Raw genomic sequence first — 23,245 nt, 5'->3', positions numbered from 1 at the left:
GTTAAAGATGAGGGGTAGAAAAGTTCCTATGGATTTTTCATTTTCATTATTTTATCCTCACTCTGGTATATCCCAGTAGCTTAATGGGTAGTTATCTTAAAGACTTCATGGGTAATTTTTCTGATCTAAGCTAAAAATTGGGGTTGGGGTGGTAGAAGAAAAAGAAACAAGATAGTAATCCTTACTCTCCACTGAACAGCATTATGTGATGTAGAGTTAAGTGACTACAGTATCTTTTGTGGTTGTTTGTTTGTTTGATGGATTGTGGGGTATATTGATGTTCCAGATGGGCTCAAGGAATTAATTCAAAGAAGTGGCTCCAGAATGATTTAAGTCAGTGAAGGAACACTGGAGCATTGGGCACACCTTGCCTGTACTGTCTCATACCTCAGCCAATGTCATGTGTGCTGTTAGGGACGTAGCTCATGCAAACAGAAAGTAAACTTGAACTTTGACAGGCTGACATCTAACATATGAACTAAGATGTGCATCACATTAGCATAGGAGGTAGAGGAAAGAGAACCATTAGGAGAAGCTTCTATGTGCTGCGAAGTTTAACAACGTTCTATGTAGTCTTTCTTGTTTTCATTCTATAAAACTTTACTTTTTTATTGTTGTTACTTTTCACAAGGAATGTATGTTTGTAGACAGAAATGATACATTAAAAGGAAATGATAGTAAGAAAAGGCCAACTTAAGTAGATAGTTAAGTAGATTGTTGTTAAAAATGAAAGCAGAGACAAGGAAAAAGAGGGGCAGGCTGAGAAAACCAAAGAGATTAGGCCAACTGCTCTTCTATGTATTCAGGGCCATGGCTCATGTTCTGAAATTGGTTTGTGATGGTGAAGTACAGCCGGACTACCCTTCCATTCACAAGTAGTCTGTAACAATTGTCTCCATCTGAACTCACTTCACAGTTAGAATTGTGTACATACTCTTCCCAAAATGGGTTGAAAACAAAGGCCCAGTGAAGAGTAAGTATATCTCAAATCAACCAGCTGATATCTCTCTTGTGTATATGACCCTAACCTAAATTGAATTTAAACTTGTTAGATTTTTTTTTCTTTTTATTTTGCTGGATATGGGGTTTGAATTCAGGGCCTGGATGCTGCCCCTGAGCTCTTTTGCTCAAGGCTAGTACTCTACCACTTCAGCCACAGTGCCACTTCTGGCTTTTTCTTAGTAGCTTATTGTAGATAAGAGTCTCACTGGACTTTTCCTGCCCAGCCTGGCTTTGAACCACAATCCTCATATCTCAGCCTCAGGAGTAGCTAGGATTATAGGCATGAGCCACCAGTGCCCTGCAAACTTGTTAATTATTAGATATATTTAGTTGGTCCAGATATTGGTCAAAACCTGATACTCTGTAGACAGGGACAGTGGAAAAAGAGAGTTCTAATAATGTTTGATAAGAGAAAAGCAGAGGGAGAACTTAAGAGCCTGGGCCAAGTAGCTATGAGTAACTGATAAGGACAACCATGTTGGGCTATCTCATTCCAAATTTCCAAAAAGATTCACTTTTTGTCTGTGGAATAGGTTGTTTTAAAACTCTTGTCCTTGAAGTATGAACACATTCCAGGAAATCAGTAGAGCTAGAGACTCTTAAACAGCTAACAATTCTTTGTTTACTCACTAATGAAAACCAGAGCAAGATTTTAAGCGTTTTCATTTCCCAAAGACCAGACAGCTAACTCAACTTTTTCTATGTTAAGGATTTATGTTTAGTGGTGGTTCCTGATAAGTGTTCTGTCCACCTATCCCATCTTCATTATTTAGGCGTTAGAACATACGTGGATCCTTTTACATACGAAGATCCTAACCAGGCAGTAAGAGAATTTGCCAAAGAAATTGATGCCTCCTGTATAAAGATCGAAAAAGTCATAGGAGTTGGTAAGTGCCTGAGCCTCTGTCGAATAAGTCTGCTTTTCTGATGGATATTATGTATTTAAGTTATAGAAATGTACATATGTGAAAATATATTTTGTATTTAGATATGAAAATACTGTATGATGTAATTTCCATATTCAAAGCATAAAATGTGCTATGCTATGAAGTACTCCAGCTCAAAATTTGATTATTTATTTATTTATTTTGGTCAGTCATGGGGCCTGAAATCTGGGCCTAGGCGCTGTCCCTCAGCTCTTCAGCTCAAAGCTAGCACTCTACCCCTTGAGTCACAGCACCACTTCCAGTTTTTTCTGCTTATGTGGTGCTAAGGAATCCAACCCCTGGCCTCACGTATACAAGGCAAGCACTCTACCACTGAGCCACCTTCCCAGCCCAAATTTTGATTTTTGAATGGAATGAATAGGCGTGTGTGAAAACTGAAGTCAGACTAAATTAAATGTTCATTTTACTTTTAACCATAACTCTTAAGAGTTTCAGCAAGTTTTGGGGGTTTTTTGTTTGTTTGTTTTTGTCCCTCCCCCTCCTACAAAGTATACTCTGATAAAATGGAGCTAATTGTGTGTGTTTCCGTGTCTGGGGGAGAATTACATGAAATGGTCTAGGTAAGGTTCTGTAATCAAGTACAGAATGAATGTTAGCGATTTCTTTTCTTCCGGCCCATGTCAGATTCTCCTTTTCCACTTTCAAAGGTGAATTTGGTGAAGTCTGTAGCGGGCGTCTCAAAGTACCCGGCAAGAGAGAGATCTGTGTAGCTATCAAGACTCTGAAAGCCGGTTATACAGACAAGCAGAGGAGAGACTTCCTGAGTGAAGCCAGTATCATGGGACAGTTTGACCACCCAAACATTATCCACTTGGAAGGTGTTGTCACCAAATGTAAGTATTCAAGTCACTCCCTTTTCAAAGCCAAGTTCGGCATTACTGGGAAATTAAACACACATTTTCTTTCCAGGGAAATGACAGATGGCACAGACCCACTGATTGCTAATAGGAGGAAATCAGCCCAGGACAAGTCATTAATCTTGCAGTCAACTCTAAATGGGTCTATGGTTTCAGCTGATATCCTTCCCTCCAAGGCAGCTTGTGTGAAATTTTAGGAAAAATTAAATCTTGCCAATTTTTGATATGCCATACTATCTTTCAAAATCTTTGCTAGGCCAAATGGATTGTCACAGAGTAGGCGCAAGCAGATGGGAAGCAAAATAAAAGTTAAATACATTTCCGTAAGATGCACACCAAAAAGCCCCACCACACCTTGTGCTGGAAGTGTTGGCTCCAGGTGCAGGGAACGAATCTGGGGAATCTTTATTGTCTTGGGAGATTTGCTTGTCTGCTCTGCCTGATGGATGGCTGTTCCATACCTATTTACAGTAACACCTGGTTGAACCTTCCTTTCTTCGTCCATTAGCATTCTCTAAGGCTATGAACCATGCTTCAGTTAAAACACGGCACAGCTCAACAAATGCACTTGCAAAGCAAACCCTGAGCACATCTTCAAGGCTGGCTAAGACCGGCTTAGAAAGTGCCCCTTAGATAGGACAGCTGAAGCGGTCACTATTTAGGGTGGCTGTGTTCCAAGAGCCCTAATATCTACTGCTTCCAGCTAGGATCTTGTAAGCCTGGGGCTATGTTAGCAGGAAGGCCAGACTTTTTTTTTTTTTTTTTTGATTAAAGGTGTCAGTGAAAATGTGCTCACAGGTGAGACAATGGCTGTTTCAGTAGTTAAAGCCCCGGCTGAGGTGGAGAGGGTTTAAAAGGAAAAGTGAGATATAAACTGTTGGTTAAATATTAGTAGGATGCAGTCCTGAAGATCTGTAGGAATAGAAATGGGAGGTTACTAAAAAGCGAAAATAGTCTCCTCCAATTTACATAGACTTAAGAAGTTTCTTAACCTTCTGGAGAAGTTCAATTCAGCAGTTGAGGTGGGGTCCCTCAGTTTGCATTTCTAAAGAGCTCAGGACTGAGGAAGCCCTCTCTCTGGAGAAGCATTAGCCTAGGGGCAAAGCAGTTCACCTTGGTTGGTGGCTCAATTTTTCTGTTTCTGATTCTTTTTTTTGTTTAAAAAAAAAGAAAAAGAAAGAAATGGTGCTAAACCAGGAACTTGCCTTACAAAGTTATTTGGAAGGGAGATGAGTGTGGTAAAATAAAATATTTGGAGTAGGGTGCCTAACAGTAGATTTTAAAATGCACACACACCTTACCTAGTGTTATTACATCTTAAAAGGTCTACCTTTCCTCATCTTGAGAATCCTTCAAAACTGGAAACTTGGTGCCAAGGATATATACTTTTCTGCCTAAGGTGAAGGCTATAATTAGCATAGAGTAGCTCTATTTGCTTTTTAAGATTAGTTTTACGGACAGGATATTTTTCTGTTGCCCATGGCCTTCAGAGCTACCTAGAGCCCCTGACTACTTTAATTAAAAGACAACATTCCCTTTAAATACTTGTGCAGGTCCATTTTCTTAATTTTTTTTTTTAAAAAAAGAGGCTGTGTTCCACTCAGGGTGTTTTTCCTGCTGCAGATAGTGATTTTCATGGTACTTCTACAGAAAAGACAAGAAAAAGGGAATCTTTGTGTTAAAGTCCCACCGTGCCTCTAAAACCCGTAGCTATTACAGCTGTAACTGTTATAAATGACTGGATACATTTGCATAATGCAGTTGTCACTGAATTAAAATGATTTAAAATTTCCACCACAGGAGCTTGTCTGTGTTCTCTGCCCTCTTCTCCCGGTACCCCCATACTCTGCACCCGGGGCTGGGGGTGGGGGTGCTGGGAGGGGGCCTCCATTCCTGAGCCCAGCCTTAGAAGACCTAATGTGGGTGTGGCCTTTCCTCTTTATTCCTCTTGTAGAGCTTGTAAAGTTTTGGACAAATGGGTATGTTTTAGTAAACAGAAAAGGAAATGTAGAGAAATTATGTAGATGGTGCCAAGAGTCGGGGTAGGGAGGTGTGAAGGTGAAAGGCTGGAGTGGAAGAGTGTGAATTCTTTACCAGCACTTTCCTGAGTTACTTTCTAAATTGACAAGTGGATCCTAAATTTTCTCTACTCTTCTTCCCTCTCTTCGGGGTTTTCTCTTTCCCCAAAGCTCCAGAGGCACTAGTAAAATGAAAATAGTTGTTAATGCAAAGACATGAGAGTACCTGTCCTTCATTACATGACAAAGTATCTTTTGACTGAGGCAGATTAATTAAAACTCACTTAGACATATTTGTTCTGTGCTAAGACTGGTAGCCAGTAAGTGAGTCTGAAAATACAGACCTTCCCATTTAGGTAGAAGAAGGATCAAAAGACACCACAATTGGTATCTTCAGAAGATAGGAAGAGATTTGATTCATCCTTTAGTCTTTACCGCCATAACTACGGTTTTTTTCAGATGTCTTTCCTTGCTTGAAATTTCAATCTCCCTGGAACAGTCTTCTAATACAAAAATGGTTGCCTTTAAAAGATTTCCTAGACAGGACACACACACACACACACACGCACACACACCACACTCAAGGACTTGGACATCATTGATACCAAAAACTTGTCAAAACCTTTAGCTCAAAAGTGAAGGTATATCTTGCCTTCTCCCCACTCCAAAATAATTAGGAAAATTCCCAGTCAATTGTACAGCAAGAAAAGTGGGAATATTTTTAATGTATCAAATAGGCATTAATTTACCCTCAAAGGAATTTTTAATGGATTTTTTTTTAATTCTTCCTTCTCTTAGTTCAAAACTGGAGGATTACCATAGTTTATCTCCACCCTCCTCCAATCCCTTCTTTCTAGAAAGCCCTCAGGAAGAAGGAATTTCAGACCTTGAGTTCATTGTCAGTGAAAATGAATAACAACTAAACATGTTATTTTCTAAACCCCTTAGAAGGAGAACTAAACTGAAATAAGACTTTCTTCCCCCACTGCCCATAAAACACATTTTTATTCTTTGCCAGGAGGGAGGGAAAGGAGCAAGACCATTCCAGTTGTGAATTCAAATATCTGTTTTAGATGAAATGACTTTACTAAATGCCTTCTGTGATGGTTTGGGAGATTTGTTTGCTTTTTAAAGGGAGCAAGGGAAGAAGTTAATTTATAGATAAGGAAAGGGTACAACCCCGGCCAGAGCAAGACAAAGACAAAGCCTCACCTTTTGCCTGCTTGGATTTAAAGAGTGGCTGACTGTGTAAGAAAAGATCTACCTCTGCCATAGAGACTGCCCCTCTGAAATCTGGGTTTCCAGAAATAAAGAAAATGGTTTCTGGGCCCATGAACATCCTTAGCATCCCACAAGTGGCTCTTCCAGGGACAAAATAAATTAATTACCCCATAGTTGCTTTTTTTTCTTCTTCTTCTTCTTCACATTTAATCAGGTCTGCCCATTCATAGTTTTCCCTTTTTGCTCACTAGAGCAATTATCCATTCACATGCTCCCTGGATACCAGAGGCCACTTCAGTGAAAGACCTTGTCAACAAAGCCACCCAAAGGGTTAACTTTCCAGATGGAATCTAAACCTACTCATCCTTTTAATATTTCATCCCTAGCTTCCCACAGCTGAGGCATAAGCTTGGCTTGTTTTAATTAAATTAGATCGCACAAGACAGGTGTCTTGGCAGTAAAATTGTGCACAGCCCATTTTTATCTCATTAACTGCCACTCTCATCAAGGGTTTTTGTTTTTCTTTCTGAAAACTCTAGGTAAACCAGTAATGATCATCACAGAGTACATGGAGAATGGTTCCTTGGATGCTTTCCTCAGGGTATGTGTCAACTTTATATTAAGCCTCCAAGTAAATATTAGAGAAAAGAATATGAGAAAAGAATGATTCCTTATATTCATCCTGTTGGAATGGATTCATGTACTTTTAAACTAGAGCAGCAGAAGAAGGAGAGATATAGAGAATGATATGAATTTTTTTCTTTATAGGCTATTAAATAATCCATAGATGAGGAAGGTAGTATTTGATTTATTCTAGTATCGTGGAATTGTTTGAGCCTGTAGATTCATTACAGTTGGACAATTTCCATCTATCACAGGAAAGCAAACCCAGCTCCTTGAATACTTTTTACTAGAGAGTCAGTAACTTTGGTTCAGCAAGGCCCAGAAATCATGTTGAAGTTTCATTGCATACCGGATGCAGTTATCAAAAATCGATCATGGTAATAAATGCTTAGTGATAATGAATGTGGCCGAATGCTGATGGTATTACTCCCCGCTTCCTTCCTATGCAGAAGAATGATGGCAGATTTACAGTCATCCAGCTGGTGGGCATGCTTCGTGGCATTGGGTCAGGGATGAAGTATTTATCTGACATGAGTTATGTACACCGAGATTTGGCTGCTCGCAACATCCTGGTAAACAGCAATTTGGTCTGCAAAGTATCTGATTTTGGTATGTCCCGAGTGCTGGAGGATGACCCGGAAGCAGCTTATACCACTAGGGTGAGGATGATTTTTCTATCTCTGGTTTGTTCTGTGATAAGACAGCATCTCTCCTTTCACCTTGAAGGCTAAGCCCTTCCTGATTTTTTTAATTCATATTTTAATATTCATAAACCCTTTTAAAAGTTATCTTCGGTAGCTGTAGAAAAGAGTTTCAACATGTCAGCATATGAGTACAGTGCTCAACAGAAGAGGGACTCTTTCTACAGAGCTACAAACTAAACAAAATGGATTCTTTCCTTCTTATGTCTCTTGGCTAACATGATCATGAGTAAGCTAAGCGAGCTGAGTTTCACTACTGATGGCTCAGGCCTGTAAGCCAGCTACTCAGGAGGCTTGAAGCTAGGCTGGGCAGACAAATCCTAGCAAAAAGGAGACAGGAGCTGTGGCCCAAGTAGCAGAGCCCCACCCTTGAGCTAAAAAGTTGAGTAAGAGTAAGAGGCTCTGAGTTCAAGACCCAGTCCTGACACCACCCCCCTCCAGAGAAACAAAAATAAGCTAGCTGAGAAATACTTATCAAGAATAATTTACTCACCAGATGATAAATTATTAAGAAAACCATGAGGTAGTGTCATTTACTGTGCATATGTTTTTTTTTTGTATTGAAACTTGTATTTTTTGCTAGCTTGTTTAATTTCTCTTTCTTCCTTCTTTACTACTCCAGAGATTTTCTGATTGACTCTTTTTGGTTCATTAGGAAAAAGAAAAGTCCTTAATCTAAATACGTAAAGACAATACTTCTAGTTGGTTGGCTACAATAATGTATATACAGGATTTATAAAACATTTATGCTATGCAAGGCTTTCTAGTGAATCTGATGACCTTCATTTTACTACTGATAGACAGCCTGGATTCGGGTATAGTTTAAGAGTATTCAGTATAGAGTTAATGAGTAGGGTATGTTAGCCTGACAGTCTGAATGTAAAATACTAATGGAATAAACACAGAATCATTAAATTGTTATTGGCTATTAAAGCTGAGACTGTTCCTAATCAACATGAAGTGGACAGTTAACATCCTTTTTTTTTTCTTTTTAACACTCATTTTTGTATATGCAATCCTAAACACTGGGTTTTATGTTTGGTTGGTTATGGGGGTGATTTGTTTAATTTCTCCAGCTGTAATGTTGACTGATATATAAATATCCTCTATGGAACTTCAAGTCCATTCATTTATGCCTTCAGTGTGAATATGGGGATCTTTAGGTTTTTTTTCTCAGTTGTTGGAGAAAAAAAGTTATTGAGACTTCCAGGATGACATATTTGCAGAGAGGGAGAAACCATTAGTTATATTAAGGCAGGCAGTATCCCAAGTGTCGTTCTGTAAGCAAGGAATATTATGAACACAGTACAATGGGTTTTCAGAGTGAACTGTGGTATATCAAAGAAATTCACAGGGCAATTTGATTGCCCCGTTTATTAGCCCTAATCAATTCAAGAAAACTTAAATAATGGCTGCTTGAATCGCTCATGGGTTTAAATTCAAGTAGCGTTGATTTCCCAAGATGGAACCCTAGGTAATTTGAAACTCAATTAAAAATACTTTGTGTGTAAGGATAATCAAGTAATAGACATTTGAGGATTTAAAGGGAAAGATTTTAGTTTTTCTGAGTGATATTTTGTCATTTCATATTTACAAGTAGTAATTTAAAAATACATTAAATAGTAATTGAAGGTCTGTCTTACGCTATTAAGTTCACTAATTAGATCTACTATGTGATATCATTTGGCTTTCTCTGAAAGCCATTTTAGCATATTTTGCAGAAACAGAACCAAAATTGCTATATTTAGCAAGTTATCTTCTAGGTATATTGAGTACATACGAATCTATACTATATGAAAGAAGGATAGAGATTTGGAGAAAAAGACAGGAGAGCCTTCCTTTCTTGCTTATTAGCTTTTTTGCTCAAGGCTGGCACTCTTAACACTTGAGCCACAGCCTTACTTCTGCTATTTTGCCGGGTAATTGGAGATAAGAGTCTCTTGGATTTGTCTGCCCTAACTCAACCTCCTGAGGAGCTAGGAGTATAGGCATGAGCAGTAATGCTTGGCAATTTCTAGAGCAGTATTAAGCTGCTTTATGAGACAATGCAATAAGAAGTCAAAACAAATGTCAGCTACCTATCCTTTGATAATCATCGAATAACAGATATATTTTATGAAGCCTCAGCTTACCTGTGTTTTATAATATTGCCCTAAGCAGAGCTTAGATACCAGGTAGGCTGTTAAGAAATAATTAGACAGATTACTTACCCACTTCCCAGTAACTAAGTAAACATGAGAACAGTCTCAACCAGAAAGACTTTAGTTAAAATAAACAAGTCTCATAGTTTTGTTTTTAAGAGCCATCTCGGCTGTGCTGCTGTCTTGCTTGGCGTTCAGAAATAAAAATGGCAAATCAGTGAGGTTACTTAGGGTGTAACTTATGGCTCAAATGTTCACAGGGTGGCAAGATTCCTATCCGGTGGACTGCGCCAGAAGCAATTGCCTATCGTAAATTCACATCAGCAAGTGATGTATGGAGCTACGGAATCGTTATGTGGGAAGTGATGTCATACGGAGAGAGACCCTACTGGGATATGTCCAATCAAGATGTAAGTCTCCGAGTTCTGAAATATGTGTCTTCTTCACATTGAGATTGAGGATGTTCTGCATTATCATACAAAGAAGTGAGCCCTGAGGATGGAATGATACCATGTTTGTAATGCTACATCTAGTCCTTTCGCTCCAACCTTATGACCAATGATGAGTTTGTATTTCAAGATCAGAACTCAAATGCCATAGTATGGAAGAAAGCAAGATGACTCCATAGATGTATTGCTCAACAATATATAGTAGAATTTTTATTTGGTGAACTTCCAAAACTATACTAGCTCAAAATTAAACTGAATTTTAAGAGAATACAAAGGTTATGAAAAACAAATTTCACATGTGATAAAACTGACTTGAAAGAATCATAGCGGGAGGTGAGGGGAACTAGTGAATATTTTAAAACTGGAATAGTTGTAATTAGAGCTTGCCCCATGAGGACTCTAAAATAAAGCTTCACTAAATGACCCTTTGTAAATTATGCACGTCCCTTTAAATATACCATCTGGACTAGTTCGTAAGGGAGTTTCTCTGATGCCTGCAATTCAGAAAAGCATTCAATAATGACACTAATAAGATTCCAGACTAATAGAATTTAATTACAAACATCTCCAGTGAGGAGGAACGAAAAAACAAAACAAAGATCAGGGGTCTTCTTAGAACACATTTTAGCTAATCTTGAAAAACTTTTAGATTGTTTTAGAAGGATTGGAAATCTGATCAAAATAAAATGGCTCCCTATACTTTTAGAACGTTACTAATTTTTTTTAATGTGGGAGGTAGAACACTACCAGGGAATATTTTAAAATGCAAGGAATTCAGTTAATGGACTAGAACGATATTATAGAAAAATCTTCTTTTTAAAACTTTCCAATGTGAAATGTTGCCTGACCATCTGCGTTGTCCTAATGAAACAACAGGAAGTTGCGAAGCCTGGACAATTAAACAAAGAACCAGGTGCACTTAAATAGAAAGCAGGTTTCCCATCAGTTAAAGAATGCAGAGCAATAGAGAAATGAATGCGCTCTGGTTCTAGTCAGGGGAGAAAAAAAAAGTATTGTCTACTGTGACTAACCAGATTAAAGGGATTATTGACATTGTATTGTCAGTAATTAATAAGAGGAGACTCATAGAGGATGGCAGGAAAGATAACAGTTAAAAGAAGCATAGATAATTACAAGCTGGAAACAGACTATGCAGGTGAGTGGTATGTAATGCGTTGTCGGATAAAGTCGTTCAAGCAGATTCCTTCAGAAAGCGTCTTTGCAACATTTGGATTTATATTAGTGACTTTCAGAGGGACAATGACAACCAAAATGAGCAAGTAGTGCATACATTTGCCTATTTAATTGTTTAGTACTTAGGCTTTCTTTGTTCCAGTCCATAGTTATAGCCCAATGTTCACAAGAGCAGATGATTTACAGATCATCAGTTTCCCTGCCCTAAATATTCTCAGATCTGTCATTGTGACAGTTTCTATATTATATTAAGCCAATTTGCTTGTTTTATGTTTTCATTTTTCTGGCTTTATCCATGAAGAGGAATCTTGAAGCTATTTCTTGCTCACAAATAATATTGATACATCATTCAAATGTATTTGTCTCTATTTGGACTCTGAGTAGAGCAAGAATTAATAGGAAATGTATCTGGAAAATGACTTTCCTGAGTAGAAATCTTTTGGCATATGGTAAATAGAGTGAAAGTAACTGTTGAAAACATGGAACTTAGCAATCCTTTTGTTTGTTTTATTGTCCCCTTCCATAAGATTCAGCCCTCAACTGAGAAAATAGGCTTTATTTATCCATAAGCTATCTTCCAAACTGTCTGTGGCTAGGGAGTTTAATCAATCTGAGGGGTTACAACCAGTGAAGTTCCCTTGGTGCATTCTATGTAAACTGTTTTCAACAACTCACCAGTGAACACTGGGAATCTGGAAAAATAAAGAAAAGCCAGAGGAGCAAATTGACCTATTGTCATTGCCAAAAATAAATTGGATGACATTACATGGAATGAAAGGAAAGGTCTGCCTCAGAAAAATACGAAGGATACCCATAGGACCCATGGGGGGTGGGGGAGTAAAGCAAAATTAGGAGTTGAAAAATGTTTTTTAATGATTATTAAAGTGAAACAATGTGCTGGTTAAAAAGACAACAGCCAAACTAGTACCCAGAAGCTAGAGCCACATGAATTGGCTATTTTCTGTTGACAGACACTTTCTGAAAATCAATAATCCTAACACAGGATGAATTCAACATGGCCGGCCATGGGCAGAGCTGTGGCAGAAAGTGTTTCTCTAGCAGCAATTATTTGAGTAGAAAAGAAACAAAAAACAAATGATTGATTTAAAACAAATAAAACTTTAAAAAAAAAAGAAGTGCTCAAACAAATAAGTGTTTCTACAATCTCGAGGAAACTCTTAGTCAAGTGTTCTTAGGAAAAGACCAGAGACTGTCATGAGATATACCTTATCACATGACTAAGATTTATTCTCCAAAAGGGAAAGGATTTAGGGAAATGACAGTTAGAAAACAGCATAATGCCTGTGAAGACACATTAGAAAAATTACAATTAACAAAAATGAGTTGTTTGTCTTATTAGGCAAGTAGACCACCTTGGTCTTCTTGGGGCTGTGCCCATATACCAGAATAACCAAAGTTAGTCTTGTTTCCTATTAATTGTCACATACTGTTTTACCATCCTTTCTTAGACTGAGAAGGCTCTCCTTTAAAATATGCATGCACCCAAAAGAAGTCATCTATTTTTCCACCCCTCCCTTTCCTTTCCTCCCCTCCTCTTCCCTCCCCTGACCTGACCTGACCTTCCCTTCCCTTCCCTTCCCTTCCCTCCCTCTCCCTCTCTCCCTCTTTCCCCCTTTCCCTCTCTTTCTCTTTCTCCCTTTCCCTTCCTTCCTTCCTTCCTTTCTTCCTTCCTTCCGTCTTTCTTCCTTTCCTTTCTTCCTTTCTCCTTTCATGAATTTACGAACACTTTTAGCAACTTATAACAAAGGGTATAGTCTCCAAAAGGAAAATGGTCAGGCATCTTGAGGTGGGCTTTGCTGTTGATCCATTTGCTGACTGAGGCAGAGGACATAGGGCTGAAAGGATACCAAGGGAATTGCTTCTCCAGGCAGGTCTTGGGACTGACTAGATCACCTCTTGCCAGAGGGTGTGTGTGTGCTGATGTTAACCAGCAGCGTGGAAAGGGGGCTCTAGACCAGGCCAGGTGACCTGAGCACCATCTACAGAGCTCTGACCTCAGGTTGCTAACCTGGGTTCTAACCACTATCGAATACCAATGGATCTTTAGAGTTGCAGATTGGCATTGCTGGCCTTTCGTGAAACATCTCCACTGGCTTTCCTCTCCTATTGCAGCTATCCTCAGGTCAGGCTTTGGATTCTGTGAAGGAACTGGAGCTATGCTCAAGCTTGCTGGCAGCTTTAAGTACATGAACAGGCCGGTGGGGAGGGTGAGCCTCAAACAACAGCTTGCCTGGAAGGAAGCTTAACGCACCATGTGCCGCCCTGTGTGTTGTCTTCTGTAGGTGATTAAAGCCATCGAAGAAGGGTATCGGCTACCCCCACCAATGGACTGCCCCATTGCACTCCACCAGCTGATGCTGGACTGCTGGCAGAAGGAGAGAAGTGACAGGCCGAAATTTGGGCAGATTGTCAACATGCTGGACAAACTCATCCGCAACCCCAACAGCTTGAAGAGGACAGGGACCGAGAGCTCCAGGTTGGCCATGCTTACTTAATAATGATGCATGGAGGAAAATATCAGGGGTGACAGGCCAGTGTGACTCATTTTAATTCCTGCCTTTTCAACCTGGGTGGCTTCTTTCTCGGTATTAGAGTACTTAAAGGTATTAATCATTTACAGTATTTAAAGTATTAATCATTTCAAAGTGCCTATTACCCGTCAAAGCCTCCAATAGTGATAAAAATTCAAACAAAACCAAACAAAGAAATAACTAAAGTGCTAATTTTGTGAAACTGATCCTCAAATTCTAGGATCGGGAGGAAATGTATTCTCAGAAGACATTCAGGTTAGCAGATGTTACGTTTTGAAAAGGGAAAGGAACATTGAAATATGAAGAAACACTGCAATTGTGTGTTCATGTATTGCATGTTAATTATAGCATGGGATGCATTAGGTTTCACTTGTCTTGTCTTCTACTTTATCAGTCTTCAGAGTAGGACACAGGACCAACATAAAAGCTGAGCAAGTTACAAAGCCTAAAGATGCAAGTTTGAAAAGGGGTTTCAAAAACTAAATAAAAACCATAGTGGTACAAACCTGTAATCCCAGCCATTCTGAAGGAGGAAGTAGGCAGATTATAAGTTTGAGGCCAGCCTGAGCAAACCAAAGGGCAGGGAGACTAACTCAAGTGGTTCAGTCCTTCATAGGCATAATCACAAACACACACACACACACACACACACACACACACACACACACACACACACACACACACACACACACACACACCAATAACAAAAGATTGGACCACCCGTGAAAGGTATAGTTCTTTCATTAGGGTAAAACATAAGAGATATCATTCTAATGCTTTAAGTCAATAGGAACTTTTCTATGGAGAAGCCACCTGGAAGAAGGTAGATCATCCTTTACAGTTTAATTGTTTAAGAGGTCAATAACAATAAAATCAAGTGATTTGGGTCTGTGGGAAGGAAAGTACCTGCTCACCTCCGAATTTAAGCTCCACAGAGGTTTCTTTTCCACCATGATCCTGACTTAAAAATAGAATGGCACTCTCATTCCCAATCCTCTCCACTATTTGCAAGCCCTCTGGTGTTTGTCTCTGATCTTATCTCCTGAAAACATAGCCTAAAGATCCTGGAAGAAAAGGAATAAATACATTTGTTGTCATTGTACATAAAAAGGAGAATTTGGGACTAGATGGCAGAAAACCCCTTCCATTTTCCTCTCTGCTTTCAAATCCCTAACATTGGTCATTAGACAGAAAGCATAAACTTCAAACTCTTGAAATAACATTGAAAAGTGGCTAAATTCACAATTATCTCAGCCAAGATCAAATGGTGATTGTGTGCACTGATGAAAGAAATCCACCATTTCTGGTTTATTCTTTGTTCTGTTGTCTCAGAGGGTAAAATGAATGGCTGTAAGTCTAGCCAGCTTCTGTAATCCCAAGGTACATCTCTGCCTTTTAGTGGATCCAAAATTTAGATCCTGAACTCTAAAGCCTGTGTATTATCTCTGAGGGTCCTAAAGTCAGTTCTAGGATTCAGTACTTTTTGGTATTTGGGTGACTAGCATAAGCTCTCCAGCCTCTAATATCATATAATGTCTGTCTAGTCCCAAAGTAAATAACTGATGCTTATTATAGTTGCTGTTAATATAATGCAGTATAGCACAGTAAGCAGTTCAGCACAATAGACAAATGTCATAGCATTCCACAAAGATGATGAAGAACTCCAGAGCAAGCTTGAGAATGACCCTTGGAGTTAATTGACAATGTGGAAACATTTTTACCCTAAGGTCGTTTTGACCTTGTTAGGCACTGAGTATGTGCATCTTGTTCTGTTGATGCACTTGGCTTGAAGTTCTAGAAGTCAGTGCAAATTATGAGCCTTTGTTATTAACAAATATTGATGCTAAACCTCTCATGACAGAACATCACAATTTAATATGGTAATATTAGTCATTATCTCAAAGTTGGAAAAATTAAAGATTAAATCTTGAATTTTTTTTTAAACCAGTCCTGGGGCTCAAACTCTGGATCTTCAGCTTCATTTTGCTCAAGGCTAGCATTCTGTCCCTGAGCTTCATTTTGCTCAAGGCTAGCATTCTAGCCACAGCTCCATTTCTGGCTTTTTCTGCGATTAATTGGAGATAAGAGTCTCACAGACTTTCCTACCCAGACTAGCTTTGAACTGCAATCCTCAGATCTCAGCCTTCTGAGTAGCTAGAATTACAGGCATGAGCCACCAGTGCCTGGTTTAAATCTTTAATATTTTTTTTTGTGGTATGTAACTGCAGTATTGTACTCACCAAACTAGAGGTGTTATGAACACAAAAGGAAGACACAAAGACAAGCTATTATTTGGACACAGAACTGAGAGATAAAACCAGTCTTTGTTACAATATTTATGTAAAGAGTGTGTAAATGCCAGTCAGAATAATTTAATTAAAATAAAAATATTTTAAAAGGAATGTGATTAATTCTGCTATGTAGAAAGTCAATGAAGATATTCTATTGACTTCCTTTTATTTTCAAGAGAAAGTTACTTTTATTTTCAGTAGAAAATTCAGTAGTAATGATATCTCAATCTAAACATTTATATTCCTATTGTCTCAGGAGAAAATCAGGTCAAAATACATTCTGTAATTTTGAATATAACTTAACAAATAGTAATATTGCTATGTGGGTAATTATAGCAAATAACTCTGAAAATCCATGCTATGGCTACAGAGTACTTTGATAAAGATGACTATAACTCCCTTTTAAAAAATACTTTCACAAAGAAGGGATTTGATTATATAGCAGTGTTGTGAGGCATGACCAAATTCCTACCTGTTACCTCTCTTGATGGTGACCATCATCAATCAACCTGGCTTGAAAAGCAAATAAACAAATACATAAGCTAATAAGAAGTTGAAATCATGATACAGGAGCCCCAGCAAAGGAACAGAAGCACATTCCACAGTCCATACAGTGATCAAAGTGCTCATTCTTCCTGCCAGCCTGGGCACACGTGCTGGTCAGGGGTAGGTCGATTAAAGAGAGGATTAACTAACTCCCCGCTGTCCCAAGTCTGTTTGAATGCACTGAGCCTGCCTGCAGACCTGGCTGGAAGCATGCTGGACTTGAACTTTCTCTGTTTTCTTCACTTGCATCAAGTCTGGCAGGTTGTAAACTCTCAATTTTCCTCCCTCATACTTCACTAAGGTTTCCATAGTGGCAGAACTAACTTGGGTAATCATTCTGGCGAGGACTGAACAAATTTCAGCTACAAGGACACCCTCTTCCCCACTCCCTACCCCCATGTTAGGATGTTAAAAGATCTGCCATGTGCAGTAATGCTCTGAGAGGTCTACATAAAACAAGAGCAGGCTTTGAGATTAAGAATAAATAAGTGATTGATGTGTGCTGTACCCGCTTTGTGAGATGAAATCACATGGTTTAATTCATTGAAAACCTTCTCTTGGCTTTCTAGTTTCCCTAGCCTGTTATTAGACAATCCCAATCTGGAATCTTCAGGTTGTACCAATCAAACCTCTCTGTTTACTTTCTAGACCTAACACTGCCTTGTTGGATCCTAGCTCCCCTGAATTCTCTGCCGTTGTATCAGTGGGTGACTGGCTCCAAGCTATTAAAATGGACCGGTATAAGGATAACTTCACTGCTGCTGGTTATACCACGCTAGAGGCTGTGGTGCACATGAACCAGGAGTAAGTACCCAGCGATGTAACACAAAAGGGTAAATTTAGATTTAATAGTATTTTCCTTTTTATTTTGCTTTGACCTACATAACCATCTTACTCATTAAGAAAAAAAAAGTTAGATTATCTCTCATTTTGATTGAGTATGATTTTACCCAAGCTTTATAGAGCACCTATAGTATTGCATTAAGTTGCTTAATTACACATTCTGATACACCTGTCTTGTGTTGTATTAATTGTGGCTGATTCAACTGTGTGTCTGCATGAAACCTGGAAAAAGAGAGAGAGAAAGAGAGAGAGATTCTCAGTCCCTGTGACTTTTCTTCTTTTTATTTTTCCTCACTCCGTCTACAGTGACCTGGCAAGAATTGGCATCACAGCCATCACACACCAGAATAAGATTTTGAGCAGCGTTCAAGCAATGCGGACCCAAATGCAGCAGATTCACGGCAGGATGGTTCCTGTCTGAGCCAGTACTGACTAAACTCGAAACTCTTGGAATTAGTTTACCTCATCCATGCACTTTAATTGAAGAACTGCACTTTTTTTACTTCGTCTTCGCCCTCTGAAATTAAAGGAAAAAAAAATCTGCAGTGTTGCTTGGTGTACAGATGGCTGAAACTGTGGGGTTTACAGAAAGGACAACCTAGAACAAATTGGTTCTCAGAAGTACTTGTGTCCACCACGTGTGTAAAATCCGTGTACCTATATAAATAGAACTCTGCCTCCGAGTGTTGATGCTGTTATTTGCTTCCAGACGTGAGCTTCTTCCAGACATCCCTGGCCTTCTCTCCGTGTGGATTTACAACCGTTGTCCTTTATGGCGTAAAAATCACAGCTATGACCCTTCCCTGGTATGGGGCCCATGCCCAGGAACATTTTTTTGGAGGACTCACTTATAGCTGTGAGGGCTTGGTTCATACTTGGGAATAAATTCCATGACATAACCACACAACTCAATCCATGTGGCCTGTTCAGTGGCTAGGTCACTTGGTGGATTCCTATGACCTGAGGAGCTAGAAAGTGGATTAAAAATGCTAAAACCCTAACTGGACAAATGAGGTCTATGTCTTTGGGCCTGAGGCTGTGCCATGTAAAGTCATACTTGGGGACCCTACAAACTGATCAGAACTCCCTTATGGAGAGTGGGCTGTGACAATCTTGGATAAGGAGTTTTCACTCTTCTTTAAAGAAGCAATCCCACATCTATAAGGTAAGTTGAAAGATCCAGCAATGACTCTTTCCTCCAAGGGGCACACACACTTGTTTGTTTGTTTGTTTTTATTTTTAGTCAACTTGTTCTCATCAGAACTTTCAGATCAATTGGGTGTTTTGTATCATTTTCGGGATTTCTGTTTTTGACAGAAGGAGAAGATTAAAAATTTTTTGGCTACCCTGCTATTCTTCTCGGAAGAAGTTCATGGGAAGTGAAGTGAAGGGTGGGTGGGTGGGTCCTAGCCTTTCTCCTGGTCCTGTACTTCCCTGACATGAAGGATTTATCTTGTCCTTTGGGCATTCATCCATGTTTTGTGTATTTATTGTCTTGTGAGGGCCAGGTAAGTAACATGCCCTTTTCATTGGTACTGGGAAGTCTTTTCTATTAGCTACATTTTCTGACCTCCTCCAGTAACCCCTGTACCACACACGATCAGCCAAGAAGGGGGGGTTACCAAGATGTCAGTGGTTTGAGTTAGAATTCACCTTGATTTCCTCATTATCAGTGACCTACTAAAACAATGGACTTTGCAGCTGTAAGTCTATTAGCAGCCTTCATTGCCTCTCTCTTAGGTCCCAAGAATTCTTGAAGCAAATATAATAAATATATAATTTTTTTTGCTAGTATAAGTGATTTTGTTCATTCCTAGAAACAAGGGACCTAACTTTGGACCAGGGATTTTTTTTAAACTCTCTTAAGTATTCCATTTTTATCACTTTTAAAAGAAGAGCTTAGCTGATTTTAATGACTTTTTTCTCTGTCGATTCTATCCTGAAAGCAATTTTTTTTATAGAGAGCAAGAAATGTTAAATTTGCTGCTGTCAAATCATGACAGTTTAGTAAAAAAAAACTTCTTTTGCAACATTAGTTGTAAAAGCTTTTCTGTTCGGAAAGAATGCATTTAAAAAAAAAACCTACTGAAACAATTTCTGTTTTATCACTACTTCTACAATTTCAGCCTTCTAGATATTCATGTTAAAAGTTGACAAATGTATGTTGACATTTTTCATATTATTTATTATTGTTATTATTTCCTTTCTAAAGCTGTGGAGTTTTTTTAATCTCTCCAGTACTTACTTTCAAGTAAGATTCATTGTAAAGTCATACCTTACCATACATGCATTGGAGAACTCAGTTTTGCTTTTTTAAACTCATCAACTTAAGACTTAAAGTATTTTTCTAAATGTTGAAGGTATTCAAAACAGACTTTTGGAAGCGAGATCATGTTATTGCTAAAAGATCCTCACAAAGCAGTGTTGCATATATCATATGATCCTCAGGTATCTTTGTAAATGAAATAATGAAAAAAATCTTAGGTCATTATAAGAACACCTTCTTAATCTTAAAATACCTACATCTGTTAAGAGTCAAGGCTGATAGAAAGGCCAAAAATAAACAAATAAAAAGTCTAAAATAATCTCCATTGGCAGTAAAAGTGTTTACTACTTCCACTGACTGAAGTCTTACAAAGAGTCCACTGACTGAAGTCTTACAAAGAGAAATTTGAGAACAATAGCAATGTCCGTGTGTTTCCCAGAGCGTGGAGCCAGACTGGCATCCGGATAGCTATGGAACTGATTCTAAAGCCAACCAAAATGTTGACACTGAGAAACTTGTTCCGTTCCTCTTTATAACTCAGATCCTCCACCGGTAAATGAGAGAGATAATGATGCTTTCCTAATAACTGCTTCCTGATGCATGGTGTCAAACGAGTATTGGAAATTCTTTCAAGGAATACTCGACTCCACAAAAGAATGGGCACTCTTCCTCCTGAGCTGTCCAAGTGTTAGCCTTCTGTCACTCACTGTGATCTCTAGTGCTTCACAGCAGATGCTGGTGTGGGGTGAAAAGCAGTTCCAGGCTATGAAACTTCGGGTTGCTCTTGACAGGATTCATATGCACTATTTAGCCTGGGAGGTTATCAAATTATCTTATAATTGGCAAAGCAGTGACATACACACATAAACTTCCAGTACAATGACAGGAACCCCATTAGGAAAGGCACTTCTAGGCCTTCATGACTGAATCAAAGGAGCAGGGCTTTGCTTCTGTAGTCACAATGAATACTTTGTAGTAACTCATGACCCCACATTGAACACATGCTTGCTCTGATCACTATTCAAGAAATTTCCCCATGATAAAGGAATTGCCTGAATTCATGAGACAGAGGCTTTTTATTTTTATTTTTAATCAACTCCTATTCTGGTATCAATAAGAGATACCTTCACAATCCCACACTTCTTTTGGACATCCATTTTCATTTAGACATCAAGTGCCCAATTATAATATTATGAGTGTATTTCCATAATGGATATTTTTATTTATGTATTAATAGTAAAGAACGGTTCACAGGCTGGAAGGAAACAAATACACATTTATGAGACCACTCTTTCTTAAAGAATGAAATTTTTAGGAGCAAAAGAAAGTATCAAAATGTTTGCCTATCCACATGAAGAGATTTTACTTCATAGTTTTCAGATCACAGTCATGTTCTACCTGTGACGGTCTTAACTGATGCAGTTTCTTATATAAATTTGGACAATTGAGATTAGCTTTGTGCCAGGAGTTGATGGCTCATTCTTATAATCCTAGTTATTCAGGAAGCTACAATCTGAGGATTACAGTTTGAAGCCAGCTTAGACAGGATAGTCTGTGTAAGATTTTTATCTCTTGAAAAAAATGAAGCCTGTGTCTCAAGTGGTAGAGGGCCAGCCTTGAACAAAAAAGTTAAGAGACAATGTCTAGGCCCTGAGTTCAACACACACACACACACACACACACACACACACACACACACACACACACACACACCATCTTTAGCATATATTCTATATACTAATAGGGTTCAGTGAGGCTTTCTGATACATGCATGCAGCATATGCTGACCAAATCCTATTTCCCTTTCTCTTCCTTTACCAGACAAGTGATTTGTCCCAAGTCATATTCACACTTTTAAATTGTTAAAAATATAACTTGCTACCAGTAATATATGAGGCCACTTATTTCTGTCTCTAAATTGTTTTCTACAAGTTTAAATATCTGACTAAACTGAATTTTATGTGCTCTTTCGAATGTAATAAAAAAATATACAAAAACAAATAATTGATTTTTAAGGCAATCATTTGGGAAAGGGCCTGGCAGTTCTAATTCTTGCTCTATACTTGGAAGTCACCAATGACTGCTGAAAAAGAAAGCCATTGGGGTAGGAGATGTGGTTTAAGAAGCACGTTCGGTGGTCAAGTGGCAGAAATTAAAATGGAGCAGTTAGCATCTGCCTAGCGAGTTTGGGACTCTTGAGTTCAAACCTAGTACTATGCAAGAAAAAAGAGCAGGGGGAAACTAAATACAATTGCTTCTAATTATTTGGCAAATGAGAGGACAATGGGGAAGGTGATGTGTTGGTTTTATTGCTTTCTGGAAAAATGTAGGCTCCTGTCTGATTCTAGATTGATGGGTGTGTAGAGTCTAGGTTGCAGAGGACCTGAGTCTGTCTAATGTAATGATTTCCAGGTTAACTAGGCACTCAGACTTTGCAGCATCTAAACCCAACTTTGAGGCATCATCAGAGTGGGTAAACTACTTAAGCTTCCTTTTCTTGTCCCTATAATAGGGACACACATAGTATATCTATATCAGAGTTGCTGTCCTGAAGCTGTTGATAAGCAGTATTATTCTAATTCGTTTCCAGAGGAGAGATACAACAATTCCTGACTTTTCCTCCCTGCAGTACTTTCTTTGAGCTCTACCACCTTGTGAGAACCTATATTTTCATCATATTGGCTGGCTGCTGTTTGGAAATAGCAGTTGAGGTTGAGTCTAACTCTCGTTCTTTTTTCTCTACAGGGAGTTAGATTCACAATCTCAGCCTCCCAGCTCTGCCTGGCAATTACAGAGCCCTTAGAAGAAAACAGCATACCCTCCTCAACATACCCTTCCTTCTGCATCTAATGTGCCAGTTCTGGGGCAAAAACACTGACAAAACAACACCTGTATCTGCAAAGAACAGGAGTAAGAGTCTCAAACCCCTGTCCCCACCCAAAACAATAGCATCGAGGGTCAGCGTCTGTTCTCCGGCTGCACTGAGGAATGTACTGTCTCGTGGCACCAGCTCTGCAGAGCCCTTGCTCCCAAACTCCTTGTGGTTTTATTTATATATGTATTTCCATATTTCATTCCTGTATGTCACTGCTGCGTGGGTGTGGCAGCAAGTGACCAAAGGCTACAGGTTTTACTATGGACACCAGGTCAGGTGCCACCACACAGAACAAAGCCAGTTCCTATGAGCTGCCTATGATATGCATTGCTGAAGTAACATTTTACCCAGGGTGTGCCATTGCAGTGATATAAATATATTTTTTTCCTAGACTAAATATGAGCTGACTATCTCTTTTGATGTGTGTACATAGGTGTGGGTGTGTGTTTGTGTGTGAGTGTATGTGTGAGTGTGTGTGAGTGTGTAACCTCATGCTTAGAACTGCCTGTGAATGTTGTGGAATGCTACACCTGGAGAGTTCTGGTTTTCCAAGAAAAAGAACCATAAGATATACTGGGCCAGGAGACCATGCCCATCCCCGTGGAAACACAACCTGGAAATTCTAAATGTCCTATATCTAGAAATGTATTTTGTAGCTGCCACACTAACCTTAAGAAGGAATTCTACAGGTCTGACCAGAGAGCTTTTCTCCTTGATG

General features: G+C 38.9%; 1 protein-coding gene across 3 annotated transcripts in view; it reads left to right on the top strand.

Annotated features, from left to right (window-relative positions):
• Positions 1 to 17,975, top strand: part of Epha4 (EPH receptor A4) — a 134,543-nt gene extending 116,568 nt beyond the window's left edge. For 2 of the 3 annotated variants that reach the window (XM_013011857.1, XM_013011864.1), the window contains 8 exons: positions 1,776 to 1,889; positions 2,597 to 2,782; positions 6,585 to 6,646; positions 7,119 to 7,328; positions 9,772 to 9,921; positions 13,458 to 13,651; positions 17,192 to 17,347; positions 17,693 to 17,975. In XM_013011857.1, coding sequence (XP_012867311.1) covers positions 1,776 to 1,889; positions 2,597 to 2,782; positions 6,585 to 6,646; positions 7,119 to 7,328; positions 9,772 to 9,921; positions 13,458 to 13,651; positions 17,192 to 17,347; positions 17,693 to 17,807 — 1,187 coding nt within the window. In that variant the 3' untranslated portion in view covers positions 17,808 to 17,975. Of the gene's footprint in view, positions 1 to 1,775; positions 1,890 to 2,596; positions 2,783 to 6,584; positions 6,647 to 7,118; positions 7,329 to 9,771; positions 9,922 to 13,457; positions 13,652 to 17,191; positions 17,377 to 17,692 lie in introns of all 3 variants that reach the window. The other variant, XM_013011872.1, reaches the window with a different exon arrangement.
• The last annotated feature ends 5,270 nt before the right edge of the window (positions 17,976 to 23,245 follow it).

The sequence above is a fragment of the Dipodomys ordii genome, unplaced genomic scaffold (assembly GCF_000151885.1).
Source record: "Dipodomys ordii isolate 6190 unplaced genomic scaffold, Dord_2.0 Scaffold1, whole genome shotgun sequence".
Classification (NCBI taxonomy): domain Eukaryota; kingdom Metazoa; phylum Chordata; class Mammalia; order Rodentia; family Heteromyidae; genus Dipodomys; species Dipodomys ordii.
This window is presented reverse-complemented; position numbering and strand designations above follow the sequence as displayed.